Source organism: Poromitra crassiceps (genome assembly GCF_964638095.1).
Source record: "Poromitra crassiceps genome assembly, chromosome: 18".
Classification (NCBI taxonomy): Eukaryota; Metazoa; Chordata; class Actinopteri; order Beryciformes; family Melamphaidae; genus Poromitra; species Poromitra crassiceps.
In genome coordinates, this window is record NC_139636.1 from 15301584 (window position 1) to 15318159 (window position 16576).

General features: G+C 42.9%; 2 protein-coding genes across 2 annotated transcripts in view; one reads left to right on the plus strand and one right to left on the minus strand.

The window, feature by feature from the left end:
- Nucleotides 1–216: 216 nt before the first annotated feature.
- Nucleotides 217–5549, minus strand: endouc (endonuclease, polyU-specific C). The gene is made up of 8 exons (XM_083654530.1): nt 5450–5549; nt 5105–5161; nt 4897–4996; nt 4699–4810; nt 4206–4327; nt 2974–3086; nt 2376–2526; nt 217–723 (listed from the first exon to the last, which is right to left on the minus strand). Exons 1-8 carry the CDS (start codon nt 5458–5460, stop codon nt 448–450), a joined length of 942 nt encoding a protein of 313 aa, XP_083510656.1. The 5' UTR covers nt 5461–5549; the 3' UTR covers nt 217–447.
- Nucleotides 5550–6660: 1111 nt separating this feature from the next.
- Nucleotides 6661–16576, plus strand: part of dnah12 (dynein, axonemal, heavy chain 12) — a gene marked incomplete at both ends in the record, with an annotated part of 30701 nt that continues 20785 nt past the window's right edge. Inside the window, 24 exons of the mRNA XM_083654726.1 lie at nt 6661–6869; nt 7026–7113; nt 7213–7239; nt 7337–7526; nt 7710–7779; nt 8373–8531; nt 8957–9152; nt 9632–9820; nt 10091–10244; nt 10329–10420; nt 10557–10735; nt 10853–10988; nt 11114–11239; nt 11321–11455; nt 11882–12075; nt 12161–12404; nt 12492–12677; nt 12795–12995; nt 13833–14027; nt 14164–14285; nt 14375–14510; nt 14593–14739; nt 15440–15559; nt 16411–16567. Coding sequence (XP_083510852.1) covers nt 6661–6869; nt 7026–7113; nt 7213–7239; nt 7337–7526; nt 7710–7779; nt 8373–8531; nt 8957–9152; nt 9632–9820; nt 10091–10244; nt 10329–10420; nt 10557–10735; nt 10853–10988; nt 11114–11239; nt 11321–11455; nt 11882–12075; nt 12161–12404; nt 12492–12677; nt 12795–12995; nt 13833–14027; nt 14164–14285; nt 14375–14510; nt 14593–14739; nt 15440–15559; nt 16411–16567 — 3652 coding nt within the window. The remainder of the gene's footprint in view (nt 6870–7025; nt 7114–7212; nt 7240–7336; nt 7527–7709; nt 7780–8372; nt 8532–8956; nt 9153–9631; nt 9821–10090; nt 10245–10328; nt 10421–10556; nt 10736–10852; nt 10989–11113; nt 11240–11320; nt 11456–11881; nt 12076–12160; nt 12405–12491; nt 12678–12794; nt 12996–13832; nt 14028–14163; nt 14286–14374; nt 14511–14592; nt 14740–15439; nt 15560–16410; nt 16568–16576) is intronic.

Below are 16576 nucleotides of genomic sequence, written 5' to 3' on the forward strand. Positions count from 1 at the left end.
TAAGACCGAATGTGTTCCGCATGTTGCAACGTTATGTAGCCTACTGATTTCTGCTTGGGAGAAATAAATAGAGGAAATAAACTTGATTGCTTTATCTAATTGGCAAGTGTCTATATAAATACATATTTTATGTTTAGTAGTCATGCTATCCACAAATCAATCAACAGCAGTAGCACAAATCAATGCTTTAAGTTTATTACATCGGTTATGAAACAAGACAAACATTTTATTTTTATTGGCACAAAGGACATCCTAGAAAAAAGACAAAATATAGATATAGAAAAAAGCACAAACCAGCTACTTTGAAGAAATACATGTTAATAATGGACATGTATGGTAACATATCTATTTCATTATCTATTCCCCATGCCCCCCCCCCTTTTTTTTTCTTTTTTGCATAATCTATGAGGAGTTAAACATCACTGGGTATACACATTTGAAGTCAGTTTATTGTGAATGCTGTCTCAAATGCCTGCTGTTGCTGCTGAGCAGTTTTGGGTAGGCTGTGCCCAGCGAGCGTCCGTGTCGGATAACCACGAGCTCCATCTGGCATTGGTCGATGTTCACCAGCACTGTGGTGCTTCGCTCCGTGTTCCTGAGGAAGACGATGGTGAAGAGGGCCATCTCGAACTCTGGGCTTGCCCCGATGAAGGCGCTGCCGACCGGCTTCAGCAGGCCGTGCCAGCTGAACTGCAGATTCAGGACGTGGTCGTCTTGGTCAGGCTGTGGACCGAAACAGGGAATCAATGAGATCAGGCCATCAGACACACTAGAGCAGTCATAATTACAGTTTTCATAGTATTTATTGTATATGTATTGTAGGTTATTTTATCATACTATTGTAATATGCTTTGGCAACACTCAATACTACCTGATTTATGTCTAGTAGATTATCAAATGGATTTACATGACAACAGGCTTTGTTGTTACAGTAGAAACATCTGGCCTTAATTAGTCATGATACCAGGGGTGTGTATCTCTATTCATGGACTGAACTGATGAAGGTCTAGCGGACATTCTCTGTTTTTCTGCAGTTTATTAGCTGAGGCCAGCAGCTCTATAAGTTACTCGGTCGGTCCACCAAAAGTTCAGCACCCTTTAGCGGGCACAGTTTTTGCCCTAGGAGGCTGAAATTTGTGAAGGTGTGTTTGTTTTCGAAATGCAGGGTGGCAGAGGCGGGGTAGGGTGGGCTGTCCCTGCCATCCTGCATTAAAAAAATGTTGCATCTGTGGTGGCCGCTATTGCAAATTTGAGCTTGTTTGTCAGTATGTAGCCCCTTTTGAAGTTAATTTTTAGATCGGTGGTGAAGTCTCGTTTCGTCATTCCCTTTTTCTGATAAACGTGCGGGTTTCTTTCATATTTTCTACTAGGGCTGAGTGATATGTAAGAAATAGGAAGGAACATGATAATCGTAGGGATTTTTTTTTATTGATATATAACATATCTGCTCACGTTTGTGAAATCACATAGTAAATACACCAACTGCTCATTACACTGAATTGCATAATGATGTTGATATCAAACCAAAACGATGTAACTCTAATGATATTCCGTAAAATATGGCAGATCTAATTTTGTTAGACATTAGAGTGTACTGTATACTGTCCACTTGTTATCGTTAATTTAGACAACATAATTGGGTATCACCATGGCATGTAGGAGCCATGTCGGTATTTAATAGGTAAAGCCATAAAAGGCCATAAGTAAGTAAGTCTTTGCATATTCATGTGCTTGGTTTTGTGGGCACACTGCATTGGCACTTGGGTGGTGGGAGTCTGTGTCACTGTGGACATGTACTTGGCAGTTTAAAATAATTGCACTGACCTGGTTCATTGGGGTTGGTTTTGTCATTGGGGGTAGGGTGAGCCACGGGAGTGAAACTTTCTGTTGACCGCAAGATTGCATAGGGGATTACGTCTGAGTTTTTGCTTCTTTTTCTACTCTTAACTTTGCACTGCACTTGGAAGCAGCTGTTTATTGGATTCAGTTGTGCAGCGTGTGATGGAATAAAGAGTGTTAAACGGAGCCTCACAAGTGGACGTGAATCTTTTGATGTGCGCGTCATCAGCTTTTCTCCCGTGCTTAGCCTGCCGTGGCATATTGTTTTTTTGTGTGGTCACTAGTCAGCTGCAGCACATTTCTGATTGAAATTAATATATCGGAATCCGATATAATAATTTCATCACAGTATGACCCTTGTATGGATGATATATGTTAATATTGAATTATGACCCAACACTACCTGTTTTTTTCTTGAAACCAGCACACCTTGAGTATATATGTATATATGAGGAGCTAGTAGAAGACAGAGGACTTAAGTTTTTGTTACCGTAGAAAGAAAAGATTTCTTCAGTTAGACACACTATTATACTCACTGTGTCATGATCTCTGGCCTTGTATCCTTTGTAGTCCAGGTGCCTGTTCTTCTCCTGCAGGTAGAACTGGATCCAGTTGTGGAAACCGATGATCTCTCTTCCAGACCTTGTCTCTCCAACGAACACGTGCTCGAATCCAGAGGAGTCCACACTGTTGAGTGGGTTAGATTAGATAAATATGCAAATTTCACACAAAACTAGAGTTGGGTACCGAAACCCGGTGGGGTGTAGTGGAGGGTAAACGCAAGTAAATGCAGTTTATCCACCTCTTTGAAATGATGCAGATAGTTTACTCACCTATTTTCAGATCACCTATATAAAACAATGAAGGGACACAAGGTGGGTAAACTACTCCCCTTGGATAGTTTACCCCCCTCTGTATTTACCACTACACCCCTGGTACCGGTACCTTTACAACTGGTACAGAATTGCAACTGTTACCGACCGAATATTCAATATTCAAAATAAAATAATTAACATTAACGAATCCTTTGATTGCTTTCTGTTTTATCTAGAAACTCGCTTACTTATGAATCTGCCAAAAAAGGCATAGGCTTTAGGTAAGTCTAAGGACGTTTTGGAGGTTTTCGTATCTTACCCTCCGTTTCGGTCCCTGTGGTAGAGGTGGAACCAGATCAGGTGCAGCTGACTCCTGAACGACCTCAGGTCAGATACGGACTGGCCTTTGCTTACCAGGTACTTATGAGCCCGCTGTGAAGAAATCACAAATACAGTATGACCATTAATATGAATACAAACTCAATTGTGAGAAGATCTAAAAATATATAACAGATCAAATTAACAAAGTGAGTGAAGGTAGATTCTCTGGGTTTAACAGACTACACAGTCCTGCATGGGATGAATATATTTGAACTTTACGTTTATTCACACACACACACACACACACACACACACACACACACACACACACACACACACACACACACACACACACACACACACATATATAATATATATATATATATATATATACACATACATAGGAATATTTTAAATGTTCTGCAAGCACTACGTATTTCAGTGTTATTTCAGTGAATATATAAAATTCTATTAAACATGTTTTGAATACATATTGACATCGAAAACAATGATATGTAGCCTAAGGGGAAAATAATTATACTAGTACAATATTTTTTATATTTAGAAATTATTAGCTATTGCATCTTGGTGCTTAATTCGTTTTACTGTTATCCTGCCTCAAAGTTGTCCCATGTTGAACTGATTATTAAATTTAAACATAAGAAAAAATTCCTCCACAGATATATAGCTAAATAGTAAAAAGGGTGTGGAAAAACTCTACATCCAGTAATGAGCTTGACTACCAGAGGGTGAATCAAACAGTAAACTATGTATTCATCATCTGGAGAAGACACTTGGGGACCTTTTCTCCTGAGCTAATCATCAAGTCTTTTCTGACAAATGCACCTTTCTTCCAGATAAGACAAGTCTGTCCATGTGTTTTCAGGGATCCTCTCTGGGGAGACTGCAGAGGCCAAAACAGCATTCCTCAGCCACACAAAGATGTTTTAGATATAAAACATCTGTGTGCACATGTTTTATATCTGCACTCCCCCACACCCAACATCATGCATTCAATGACAAAGTGAGACTGGAAAAGACGGAAAACCCTGTGGAGTTCAGCTGCTCAGACTGCAAAGATTAGCCAAGGAAAACAAACTAAGTTTCAAGATTAAAATTACAATATAACCAAGTATAACCATCCAGAGTGAGCTGCAAAACAAACAGGCGGAACAATGAGGTCTGCAATATACTGCAGATATGTCATTATAGATTATTATACAGACCGACCTTCATGACCTCTGTGTCTAAGACGGCATCCAGGAAGAGGTTGATCTCCGTCCGCTCCTCTGTGGAAACATGTTCTGTTGTGCCCGTCGACCGCTCATAGTTGTCCAGAAGCTTCATGAAACCTTCAGACAGAACTCAACTCAGCATTATGTTGGCGGAAAATTACCTAATTTATTAAAACACATTCAAACACACACAGCAAATATATTATAAAGTAATCAACTGCAAGGGTGTAAGTATACTCACGTTACTGAAGTAGCTTTTTTGTGCCCTTGTATTTTTGGGGATTTTGAACTCTTCCAAAAAAGTAACTCAGTAACTTTGACTGGTAGGCCTACATACATTTTAAATAAGCCATTTTATCATTTTAATCGCTTTTTATGAGTAAACAGACACACACTTCACAGACACACACTTAAGTAAAAATATCAACAAAGAAATGAACAATACTGGTACATTAGTAGGACTGTAGAACTCTTTCCAATACACTCACGGGAAACAGTGGTTGTGGTCTGCAGTTTGGTCTCATTCACCTGGGAAAACAGAGGCAGGGAGGCATGGTCCTGTGCAACATGGGTGCCTTGGCTTACAAAACCAGCTTTACCCTGGGAAACACAACCACAAAACAAACTTGTCTCTTTTTGTGAAAATACAAAAATGTCTTGAAAAGAAACAAGGTTATGTTCCACACCTGAACATTGATAGTGTAGTCTATCCCAGGATTCATGCGATTCACATCCAACTTCCACAGCTCATTGAAAATACTGGACAGCTCCTGGTTTACAGCTTGTCTGTGAAGTAAAAGTCATGACGAAGAAGGAATCAAAAACTGCCAGAGGCTGACAGACAAATTGCACACTATAAATGGATTGGAAATTAAAGGTTATAGGCTACTATACCTTGATGCAGTCAGTTCCCTGAAAAACACTGCAAGCAGCACAAGGAGTCCACATAACCTGTGTTACATAACATAGGGATGTCAGAAACATTAACATTTATATTAATCTATTTAAAAGTGGGGAAAAACATAAACATAAACATAATTATTCATCTCATGCAGCAAGTAACGTGAAGTGCATTTGAAAACCTGAATATCTCTGGTTGTAAAGTAGGCCCCCAGACAGTAGGCTAACTTGAACTTCAGACAGAACCCTGCTGGTGTTGCAGCAACATTTCAGCAACAGTCTGTACAGGAAAATAATTTACAAGCGCTATTAGATGATTTCGACAAAATGAAAACACACCTTGCACTCATGGTGGTAGTCTACTTCCGCTGAAGCCTCCACTCCGGCAGTGTGCGAAAGCTGGATACTGTTGGTAGCCTACTCCGTACAGTGGAACCACCCGATTTGTAAAAACGAGAATCAGCCGATGCAACGGAGCATGCGCGATCTACTATAAAGAATTTAAGCAGCCAGCCACCAGATGGCGCTCTGGTTCACATTTTTTCCAGCATGGCAAGAGAAGAGACACTTGTTAAATTTCACTTGCTTGCTCTCTGTTTTTGACAACATAGGTACATTTGGATTTGTAGCCTAGCTAGCTTCTCATACGTGTACACCTTTGTTTGGGTGTTTGTCAACGTTGCTCTTTCCACAGGCAGCCAAAGAGAAAATGTAAGTGACGTGTATACTGAATGTTTGGTCTGTTTTGGCAATGTTTTGTTATGTGACCACATTCTGTTACATTATGAAAGGCAATGCTGCAATTAATCACATAGGCTACAGCTATGTGTTCTTCAGTGGTGTTGAAGTACTGTATTTGACCCGATGATTTGACCCTGTGGTTTGACCGCACCCACTTCGTTTACCGTTTCTATGGCAACAAAGCTGTTTGTTGTGCTGTCTCTAAAGTCTAGTTAGCTAGTAGGCTACCTGCTAATTTTATGACCAACCAAATCTAGAGGAATTTATATGAGCTAACGTTAAGGTAAGATGATGCACTGATGCACAATTTACTTTTAAGTTAATTACAGGTAGGCTATCTATAGCCTAATCTTTCACTAAATAGCGGTAACCTACGTTACATCTCGACACGTTATGCTAATGTGGAAGTAACATTAACGTTCCAAAAGTCCAGCTGCAACTTGCCTTCTAGTCTAGTAGACACAGCAGTCGTGTGTGTGTGTGTGTGTGTGTGTGTGTGTGTGTGTGTGTGTGTGTGTGTGTGTGTGTTTGGAATGAGCAAGAGCCTGATTTTATTAAATGAGAATTCCCAGTGAACTGCAGCAACATTCTAGAATTAGGGTTAAGAATTAAATTAATTGCTATTCGAAAGGGTGTACTTTCATTATTATGCTATTACATTAGTGGCAAAAAAAAAGTCTTAAAATGACAATAATATCGTTGATCGCAATTATTTCTGGGACAATATATCGTCCAACAAACAGGCCTAGTAACGCTAGTTCTGGCACGTATTGCTGCCTCTGATTGCTTTCAGTGGCTTGCTTCCAGACATGACAACATCTACCTCTGCGGGAGGTTTCCAACCCGCTGTGGCGGAGAGCATGCGAAAGCTTCCAGTCCTGCCCCCAATCCCAAGCCCCCAGCGGGAGGGAGTCGCTGGGCAGAGGGCGGCAGCAGATGATGAGAGGATGGCGATCAGGAAGAAGCTGTTGAAGCACAGAAGGAGTAAACATCAACAAGACCAACTCCATAAGATAATGTATGCATTAGGCTCAACTATGGCAGTTCCTTTGTTAGTGCTATGATGTTGCACCTGTGCTGAGACTGATTTTGAGTGGCAATGAGGGAAATGACCCTAGTAGGCTATTACGTTTTCTGGCAGCAATGTGAAAATGTGTTCTCTGAACTATTTCAGGGTTTCTAGAGCAATTGACGCCTCCAGAAAGAGCAAAGAGAGGGGAGCTGTGCCTCCCCAGTCACCAGAGCCACAATTCCCACCCTCTGTATGAGATCTATCTATCTATACACACATTGCAAATTGTAAATAAATATACAAGTAATACATAATTAAATTGTTGTATTTCACATTGTTTGCTTTACAGATGCTCAGTGAGGAGCGGAAGCAAAGGGTAAGCTAGGTTTTTGGTAATAAATTCAATCTGTGATGAGAGTAAACGCCTGTTTATATATCACACCACGCTTGTTCCATTTTGGCCATATTTGCAGATGAACTACATGTTCTTGAAGGAGTGTGTGGAGAGCAGGCCAATTGGACCGATCCAACAGCGGTGGCTGGACTCCATCCTGGCCCGTGTCACCCCTAAACTTAAAGAGGGCCCTGGGAGAGACAAACTGCTACAGGAGCTCTGCAAGGAAGTCAGTGACAACTACCACAGTGCCATTGTTAAGCACACAGGTTTGCCAGTTCTTATTTGTTGTATCTGTGTGTGTGTGTGTGTGTGTGTGTGTGTGTGTGTGTGTGTGTGTGTGTGTGTGTGTGTGTGTGCGTGCGTGCGTGCGTGCGTGCATGCATGCATCTGTGCGTGGAGACTTTACTTGAACAATACCTCATTAATATGCTATTATGCACTTCTTTTAGTGAACACTGTACTACAGGAGCCACCGATAAAAGGAACTAGCTTTGAAAAACAGAAAACTGCTCCAACAAGGTGAGTGTATGAGCTACACAATCTGTGCATAGTTATCCAAGCAGTGAGGCAAAAAGGTCCTCAGTATGTTTGTACAGTTGCTCTAGTCCAGGGGTTTTCAAAGTCTGAGACCGTGGGCCTCCCCTCAGACAAAGCTTGGGGACAAAGCCCCCCCCCCCCCCCCCCCCCGTTTACTTGCTTACAATAGTTTTGCTAGATTCCTGGATGCCTATGGGATCATGATTGTTATTTGATCCCATAGACACTCAACACTTGAGACAAGATAGAGACAGCCGTATATTGCTGTTTGACACACTTCAGATATGAAAAGGTCTTTATGAAGGCATATTCTGGGAAAGTGGCGAAAAACAGTAAAATTCCCCCAAATTACTGTATCTCTGAACTATCTCTTTAACCAAATCACACACATTTAGGCTATTCTGTGTGATCTCCTTTTGATAACTAAATGTAAAAAAAAAATCCACTTCCATTCTCTGAGCCTCCCTTGAAACAGTTTGGAGCCCCCTTAGGAAGGCCCACCTCCCCTTTGAAAACCTCTGCTCTAGTCTATTTTGAATGTCATTGTGTAAAATGCGCTTCATATCTTTTGGTAGGGTTCTTGATTTCTCCACACCGTGGCACGATAGCTTTATTAGGAGCCGCAAGGCGATAAAGAAAAACCTGCACATCCTTCATCCAGTGATGCGGGCAGTCTTGGATATTGGCTACATGACATTTTCCCCACTGCTCCTGGCTGACCTTTCAGGTTGCAGGTAAGTCATCATGAATGCAAAATGACACTGTTAGAATACAGTAAGCACAGGGTATGTGTCCTGGTCGCTGCGCTAGCGCCTCCTCTGGTCGGTCGGAGTGCCTGTTCAGGGCAGAAGGGAACTGGTGGGAATAGCGTGAATCTCCCACCTGCTACGTCATGCCGGTGAAGCTCCCCGCTGTCGGGTGAAAAGAAGCGGCTGGCAACTGCACATGTGTCGGAGGAAGCATGGTGCTAGTCTATGGCTCTCCCCAGAGGGTGGAGCAGCGACCGGGGCAGCAGGGGGGAAATTGGCCAAGTACAATTGGGGAGAAGATTGGGGGGAAATCAGGCGGGGGGGGATAATACAGTAAGCGCATACAGTACCTAAGATGTTGCACATGAAGTTTTGCTTGTGTTTCTTTTTGTTAAACTCTGTTGGTTCAGGGCTTCAGGACCTGTGGATTGTAATAGCCTAAAGAACAAGGTGGCTGAGGAGTGTGAGAGGACAGAGGAGCATATCATGAACACCTGGTTCCCCAAAGTCATCCATTTACTGACCAATAAGAAGACGTTGCAGGGAGTTAGACCTGAAAAACTGGACTCCTTCTACAACTGTGTGTCCACCCTCATCTCCAATCAGGTCAGATGTTATGTTTAATGTTATGTCGTTTTGCCAGAGTTTTATGGATATTTATTTATTTGGGTTGGTTATTTTATCTTTTATTTAAGCAGGGATTCTTTAGTAGGAACATGCATCTTTTGCATAAGAACAATAATTGAAAGCACTTCATTATAGTCTCATTACCATTGTCAAGTCAAGTGTAAATGCTTGTCACTGCTTATCTTTAAAGTGAATTGGTTAAGGAAAATGATCGTCTCTGACACTTTATTGCAATAAGTCCGTTTTGGGCCACAGAAGCCACCCCATTTCTTTTTTTACAAGCAACATCGGAAAAACTAGTCATTACTGATTTCTAAAAGTAAAGTAAAATAAAGTAAAAAAAAAAAAAATGTTTAGGAGAGCTTTGCATGTAATCTATGTATACTGTGTAATTATTTGTATATCTATGTACGTGATATTGCACATTTAGATTTTTGTTTTGTTTTGTAAATTCATAGTTGAAATCCCTGCTTGAGACAAGTGTGGAGGAGTTTGTCAGTCTGTTTGATCCAAGCGATCCCCACCACTTGCCATTCTTCCGTATGGCCTTGACATTTGATGATGAAAAGATAGAGATTTATCCCACCTTCCAAGACCAAGAAGCAGCTGTTCTGGAAATTCTGAGTGCCATCATAAATACTATGCAGGTGAGTTTATATAAAACAGCCATTTGAAGAGAAATGACCACATTATAGAGGAAGGTAGAGTGCGCACATCTACTCACAGAAGGCAGGTGCCGAACAAATTAAATGATGAAGATCCCTGTCATCGAAACGTAATCATTAAACTGACCGGGAGCCAGTCATTCCAATGTGCAGACTATTTATTTTGACTAAATGACCACATTATGCCATGTTTTTTTCTTTTAGCGTGTAAACACAACAGCTATTCTTGACCCCTTTAACATTGATCCACAGAGAGTACAGACAGTCCAGTCATGGTTGGCAGAAGCCACAACCTCGTTTGTTGATGCCAAACTGGCCGATCATGTCCTTGATGGAGCTCAGGTCACCGTAAAGACAGCTGTGCACAAGAACCTCGAGGAACCTGGCAAACATTTCCAGAATTACGGTACTATGATCCAGTCAGTCCCATCACCCCGTTGATGTTAATTCAATTTGATGCCAACTGATGCTGTCCTCTTTGTGTTGTCAGTTGACAACTATGACTGGCTAGTCAATGGAACTGCACAGGCTCGACTCGAGAAGTTCATGGAAGACGAACACTCCTTTGATGAGTATACTGAGGTAACACGTGGTATAGGGATCAGATTTTATTGATGCTGCTTATGTTATGGGTTAATTCCTGCCTTGTTGTTTTGAAGTCCTGGTGATGACTCAGGCATCTCTGTCTGTCAATGTGTAATGTGACTGTTTCTCCCAGCAAGTGGAGGAGTTCCATGTTCTCTCGAAGGAGATTATCAGCCTCCCAGCAATAGCCCAGTTTACAATGGTCTATCTGGACTGTAAAGAGCTGAAAGAGGGGCTGGCCAACAAAGCCAAGAAGTTTGCTAAAATACTTTTGAATAGACTGGTTAGCAACCAACGTGAACTCAATCTACAGTGAGTCACTTCTCCTCACATTCTTAAATAGACCCTCCTACTGTCCTTTAGTTTCTAAAATGCTCAAATGTCTTATTTACGCTCAATCGACACTAACCTTTTTGTGCCGCCTCAAAGGATCTGCCGGGAGTTTGAGACGATCAAAGAGAAAGCTCTCACAGTCCCAGAGAACACAGAGGACATCACAAAGATGATTGCTTACATAAGTGACACTAAGAAAAATAGTATTGCAAAGCTAAACAAGCAGATAATGGTGAGTAAACTGATCATTGGTTGCACATATAGTACCATGCAGATACATTCATGCATAATTTATATGGATTTCAACCATCACCAGTCATCGCTAACACCATATAATATCACCTTGTGTTCTGACAGGAAACCTACTGCAGACTGACCTACCTCCTAGATGTCCACATCTTTGAGCCAGAGGATCTGGAGCTCAATTCCACTGTTTTTCTCTGGCCACAAAACATCCTCCCTGTCTTTGAACTCAATGATGAAGTAATGCTCTTCTTTCTGTCTACAACCATCTTGTTGATTTATTGAGGATGAGATGATTTGGATGGTTATCTCTCTCCCCAGGTGATGGAGAAGGCCAAGAAGAAAGGGGAGCAGGAGCTGCTTGGTAGAAGAGAAAGGTTGATAGTAGAGTTGGAGAAGTTGGGGCACCGGATAGAGGAGTTTGCAGAATGCTCTGAGATGGACATGATGAAGCAGGTACAGCCATATGAGGAACATTTTCACAAATGTGTTACATGTTATATATTAATTCACAATTGCAATTACAGCACAGTTATCCATATGTCATGATGGCAATATCCCAGTTAAAGCCATTCTTTAACTGTGATACTGGAATGAGTCCAGGAGCAAGTCTCAGATCTAAATTATCCCCACCGACCCACATAAAAAAACAAAAACAGAAAACAAACGGTAACATTAAACAACCTATGAACTCGAAAGCCTACATACTGTAGCCTTAAGAAAAATATACCAGTAAATACACACTGTAAAATGGGTTCCATTTTGCAGTTCAACAGAGCAAGATTTTCTGGCTCAGAAACAAAGCAGCTCTGGTTAACGTGAGTTTGTTTAAAAAATGTTTTTATTTAGATATCACAGTTTCATGATCACTTTTTTGGGCAGTATGCGACAGATGTGAGAGCAGTTCAAAAACGGCTCCAGGATGCTGAGGAGGCCATTGTCTTCATCAATACAGAGGAGGTCCTCTACAACTGGGAGCAAACCTGTTACCCACAGGTTGCGGTCATCAAAGAGACTCTTGAACCTTACCAGAAGCTGTTTGGACTGGCACTGAAGTGGCAGGGCACTGAGAAGAGGTCTGATTTGAGTTTAATTTGTATTGTGTTTTACGACTTATTTTCAATTCTCCCCTTGATCACTTTGATTCCTCTTTGTGTCTAGATGGATGGACGGTTCCTTCCTCGAGCTAAATGGCGAGACCATGGAAGAAGAGGTGGATGAGTTCTTCAGGGACATCTACAAGACGTTGAAGTTCTTCCAACAGAAGCAGAAGAAGACTGAGCAAGACAAAGAGAAGGTGGCTTGGAAGACCCAGCAACAGCCTGGGCAGGATGACCCGAGCAAGCAGGAGAGCCTCACCATACTTATGTGCTCCAGGATAATGGAGCAGATCAAAGAGTTTAAGGTATTGCATGTGACTATTCTTTCAGTGGAAAAGTGCTCACAAATGAAGTATCATAGTAAAACACGTGGAATGTGTTTGTGTCAACAGGAGAACATCCCTATGGTGTCCATCTTGTGTAATCCAGGTATCAGAGCTCGGCACTGGGAGCAGATGTCTGCGATAGTGGAGTATGATCTCACTCCGGATTTTGGCACCACACTGCGTAAAGTTCTGAAACAAAACCTGGCTCCTTGCCTAGAACTGTTTGAGTCCATCAGTGCTGCTGCGAGTAAAGTGAGGGCTCCTGAAACATTCTTTTTTCTTGATACAGTTTTAATCCTAATGCTCTATCCATGTGTAAACACTGTCAAAGTGTTGAATGATATCTATCCACAATGCGTGTCTCTACAGGAGTTTTCCTTGGAGAAGACTATGCAAACCATGGTGGAGATTTGGGACAGCATTTGCTTCCATCACCAACCGTACAGAGAGACTGGGGTGTCCATCCTTACAGGTGTGGATGAGATTCAGACCATGCTGGATGATCAGATCATCAAGACCCAGATCATGAGGGGCTCACCCTTCATCAAGCCCTTTGAGACAGATATCAAGGTTAGTTTCAAGTTTCACACAGTTAACCCAACTGTGTGATGATGTGCAAATGCACAAATCATATGAGAGTCTTATCTGGTGGGAGGGGTTTTAATCCTTATCATGCTTGGACCTGGATATATTTATCCCTTTATTCTGTCCATGCAATGTTTTTTTTCTTTATTAGTTAGCCTGGCCTAGCCAGTGACTCATAGGAATAGACTACGTGACAACCAGGAAAGACTAGTGACTACTGGAGAGTCAGTTGACAGCCGGAACAGGGACGGCACCCGGGTAGCAGTATGGGTTAGCTCCCCAGCCTGCGTCTTCCGTGAGGAAGAAGCCCAACAACCCACGAGAGGCCTTTTAGGAGGGCCATTCAAGCCGCAAGTGGAGACTGCAGTGCCACCAAGTACTGGTACTGCATGGTGTCCACTAAGATACCATCACCTCGGAATGAGATGTTTGGAGCGGGGGAGTCTGGTGCAGCGCACAGGTCATAGACCTGGTTAGACGAGGGAGGAACCCGGCCGGGTGGCAACCCACAGAGCCCGGTCCCTCTACGTACCAGAGCCCTCCCCCTCCCCCGGTCCCGGCAGAGTAGTTCCGGAGCAGCGTATTGAGTGGCCCTGACCGCATGACCACCTTCGACCCTCCCTATAGGGCTGACCGTGGGTAGCTACTGGGACGTAAGTTGGGGCTTGGCCAGCCCCGGCTGGGTCACCTGGGCGAGGGTGTATGATGTTGCGAGACCCGAAACATCCTATGACCCCAGGGTACATCACTGAGGATACGTCCCAGTTATGCATCCATGCGATGTTTTTTTTCTTTATGTGCCCCGCTCTCTGGTATGGTAAGCTGTGGGAGGAGCGTTTGATCCGTATCCAGGAAACGATAGACGAGTGGCTGAAGGTGCAGGCCCAGTGGCTCTACCTGGAGCCCATCTTCTCCTCCGAGGACATCATGCAGCAGATTCCGGAGGAGGGAAGCCTTTTCCAAACTGTTGACAAAGACTGGAAAGAGGTCATGAGACACTGCATCAAGGACCCCAAGGTAGTTGGGGAAACTAGAGTTTAGATCAATCACATGACTGCTGATCTGGTGGAAATGTCTTTGGAAATTATTATGATTTATTTTTTAATTTGAATGATGAAATATTTTTGATTTAACCACTATGTTGTAATTGTAGATTCTGTCAGCAACCTCACTGCCTGGTTTGCTTGAAAGACTCCAAGAGTCCAACAGTCGTCTTGATAACATCATGAAGGGACTGAATGTCTACCTGGAGCAGAAACGTCTTTTCTTTCCACGGTAGGGAAAGCATTTATTTGCATGTCTATTTTGTCCACAGCTTTGTTAATATCACAGATTTCGTCCCTAATCACCTCTACTACTGCCAGGTTCTTCTTCTTGTCCAATGATGAAATGCTGGAGATTCTGTCTGAGACCAAGGACCCACTGCGAGTGCAACCCCATCTGAAGAAGTGCTTTGAGGGTATTTCTAAGCTGGACTTCCTACCCAACCTGGATATCCAGGTACGTCAGTCTTACTCATTATTGTTGTTACAGGACACCATGATTGATGGACTTTATAAAGTTGTCTGCACTTCCTTTTCAGGCCATGTACAGTAGTGAAGGGGAGCGTGTTGAGCTCATCCAACAGATTTCCACATCAGACGCCAGGGGAGCTGTGGAGAAATGGCTGGTGCAGGTGGAGGATGTGATGCTGCGCAGTGTCAGAGATGTAGTGGCCCGCTCCCGGGTGGTGAGATCACTGTCCTCTGTACTTAGTCAAATACACAGTAGTGTGATTAGTTTACAAACAAGCGCCAATTTGCAATAGCTGCGACCCCACATGCAGATTTCCGAAATGGGGGATGGCTGGGGTTGCCCACCCTACTCTGCCTCTACCACCTTGCATTTCAAAAAGCACACACACACACACACACACACACACACACACACACACACACACACACACACACACACACACACACATTTTAATATCTTTATTTGTGTTCACATTTAGACAATCCTTCAATCCTTGAACACAAACAATAATCAATGCACAATGAAATCTCAGAATGACAAATGTATCTAGTCTGAGTCTATGGATAAAGGGAACAGCGCCTCCTCCAAATGTGGCGACTGCCAATTATCGCAGAATTTGGCCAGCGCCTTGGCTCTTGGTCTGGGCAGTCCTGCCCTCTGCAGGCCACTTACACACACGCACGCACAACAACACTTGACCGCCATGCCAAAATTCAGCCGAGTGCAATCTCACACTAGAAGATGGAAATGAGTGTAACGAGTTGACAATTCAGTCTGATATCAGGCTAGTGTTTGCATTGACGTTATACTGTATATAGACTCTCGCTGTGCGAATTTGCAAATGTTACCTTGGTGTGAACGCAGGGTAAGAACGTGAGTGTCAGCTGAGTGGTTGTATGTGATTGTGCTGGCAGGCCTACGCTGAGACGCCCCGAAGCCAGTGGGTGAAGGAGTGGCCTGGGCAGGTGGTGCTTTGCACCTCACAGATCTTCTGGACCTTGGAGGTGCACGAAGCCATCAGTGGAGGGGCTGATGTAGGTTTTTCAATCTTTATTATTATTATTTATTTATTTTTGGTTGTGTTTTCATGTTTTTAGCAGGGGGTTCCTATCTGGAGGAAACCCCAGGAGAGCACGGGAATAACATGCAAACTCCACACAGATAGGCCCTTTTTGACGACCCCACCTGGGCCATAGGCACTGAGGACATGGGAATGGGGACACACCCTCAGCAATCCCAGGCGGGAATCGAACCCAGGACCTTCTTGCTGTGATGCAACAGTGCTGCCATGCCCCATATCAATGTTTATTACTTAGTAAAATTATAATTTATGTTTTGGATCTTGAAGACAAGTATATATAGTTACATGTACAGTACCATGCTGCATTCATGGCAATGATGTGTAGTTCTTTCTGAATAGGAGAGGAGGATTTAGATGCGAAGTGCTAATGGAACCGAATGAATGTGAGTCCTCGTGAGTCCCGAGTGGTAGCGAGTAAGTTGGTTAAACTCACTCCCCCAGTATAAAGGCCCGTTAATCAGCTCTGCCAAGGGAGCTAGCTCTCTTGGTGTAGTGGTTAGCGTGTGTGCCTTGGAAGCAGGAGGTCGGCTGTTTGAATCCACCCCTGGGCAAGCCCTTAACATGGGTTCTTGCAAATACTATCAACACAATGCCGTTACACTAAAATAATGTTACTTATTTTTATTAATTAAATTAATTAATTAATTAATTAATTACTGCCAAATAAAGAATAGACATACATAGTCAAGTGCAATAGGTATAGAGTGCTTATGAAGTGTCTCACCCCTGACTGACTGACCTGAATTTCACTCTCGATGCCCATCGGCATTAGCAATTTAGCAATATCACTTTCATTCTCTGCAGGGTTTAAAGAAATACTATCAGCAACTGCGGAATCAACTGAATGACATTGTGGATTTGGTGAGAGGGAAGCTGCCCAAACAAACCCGGACCACGCTGGGAGCACTGGTCACAATTGATGTCCATGCCCGGGATGTGGTCATGGATCTTATTGAGAAAGGTACCTCAT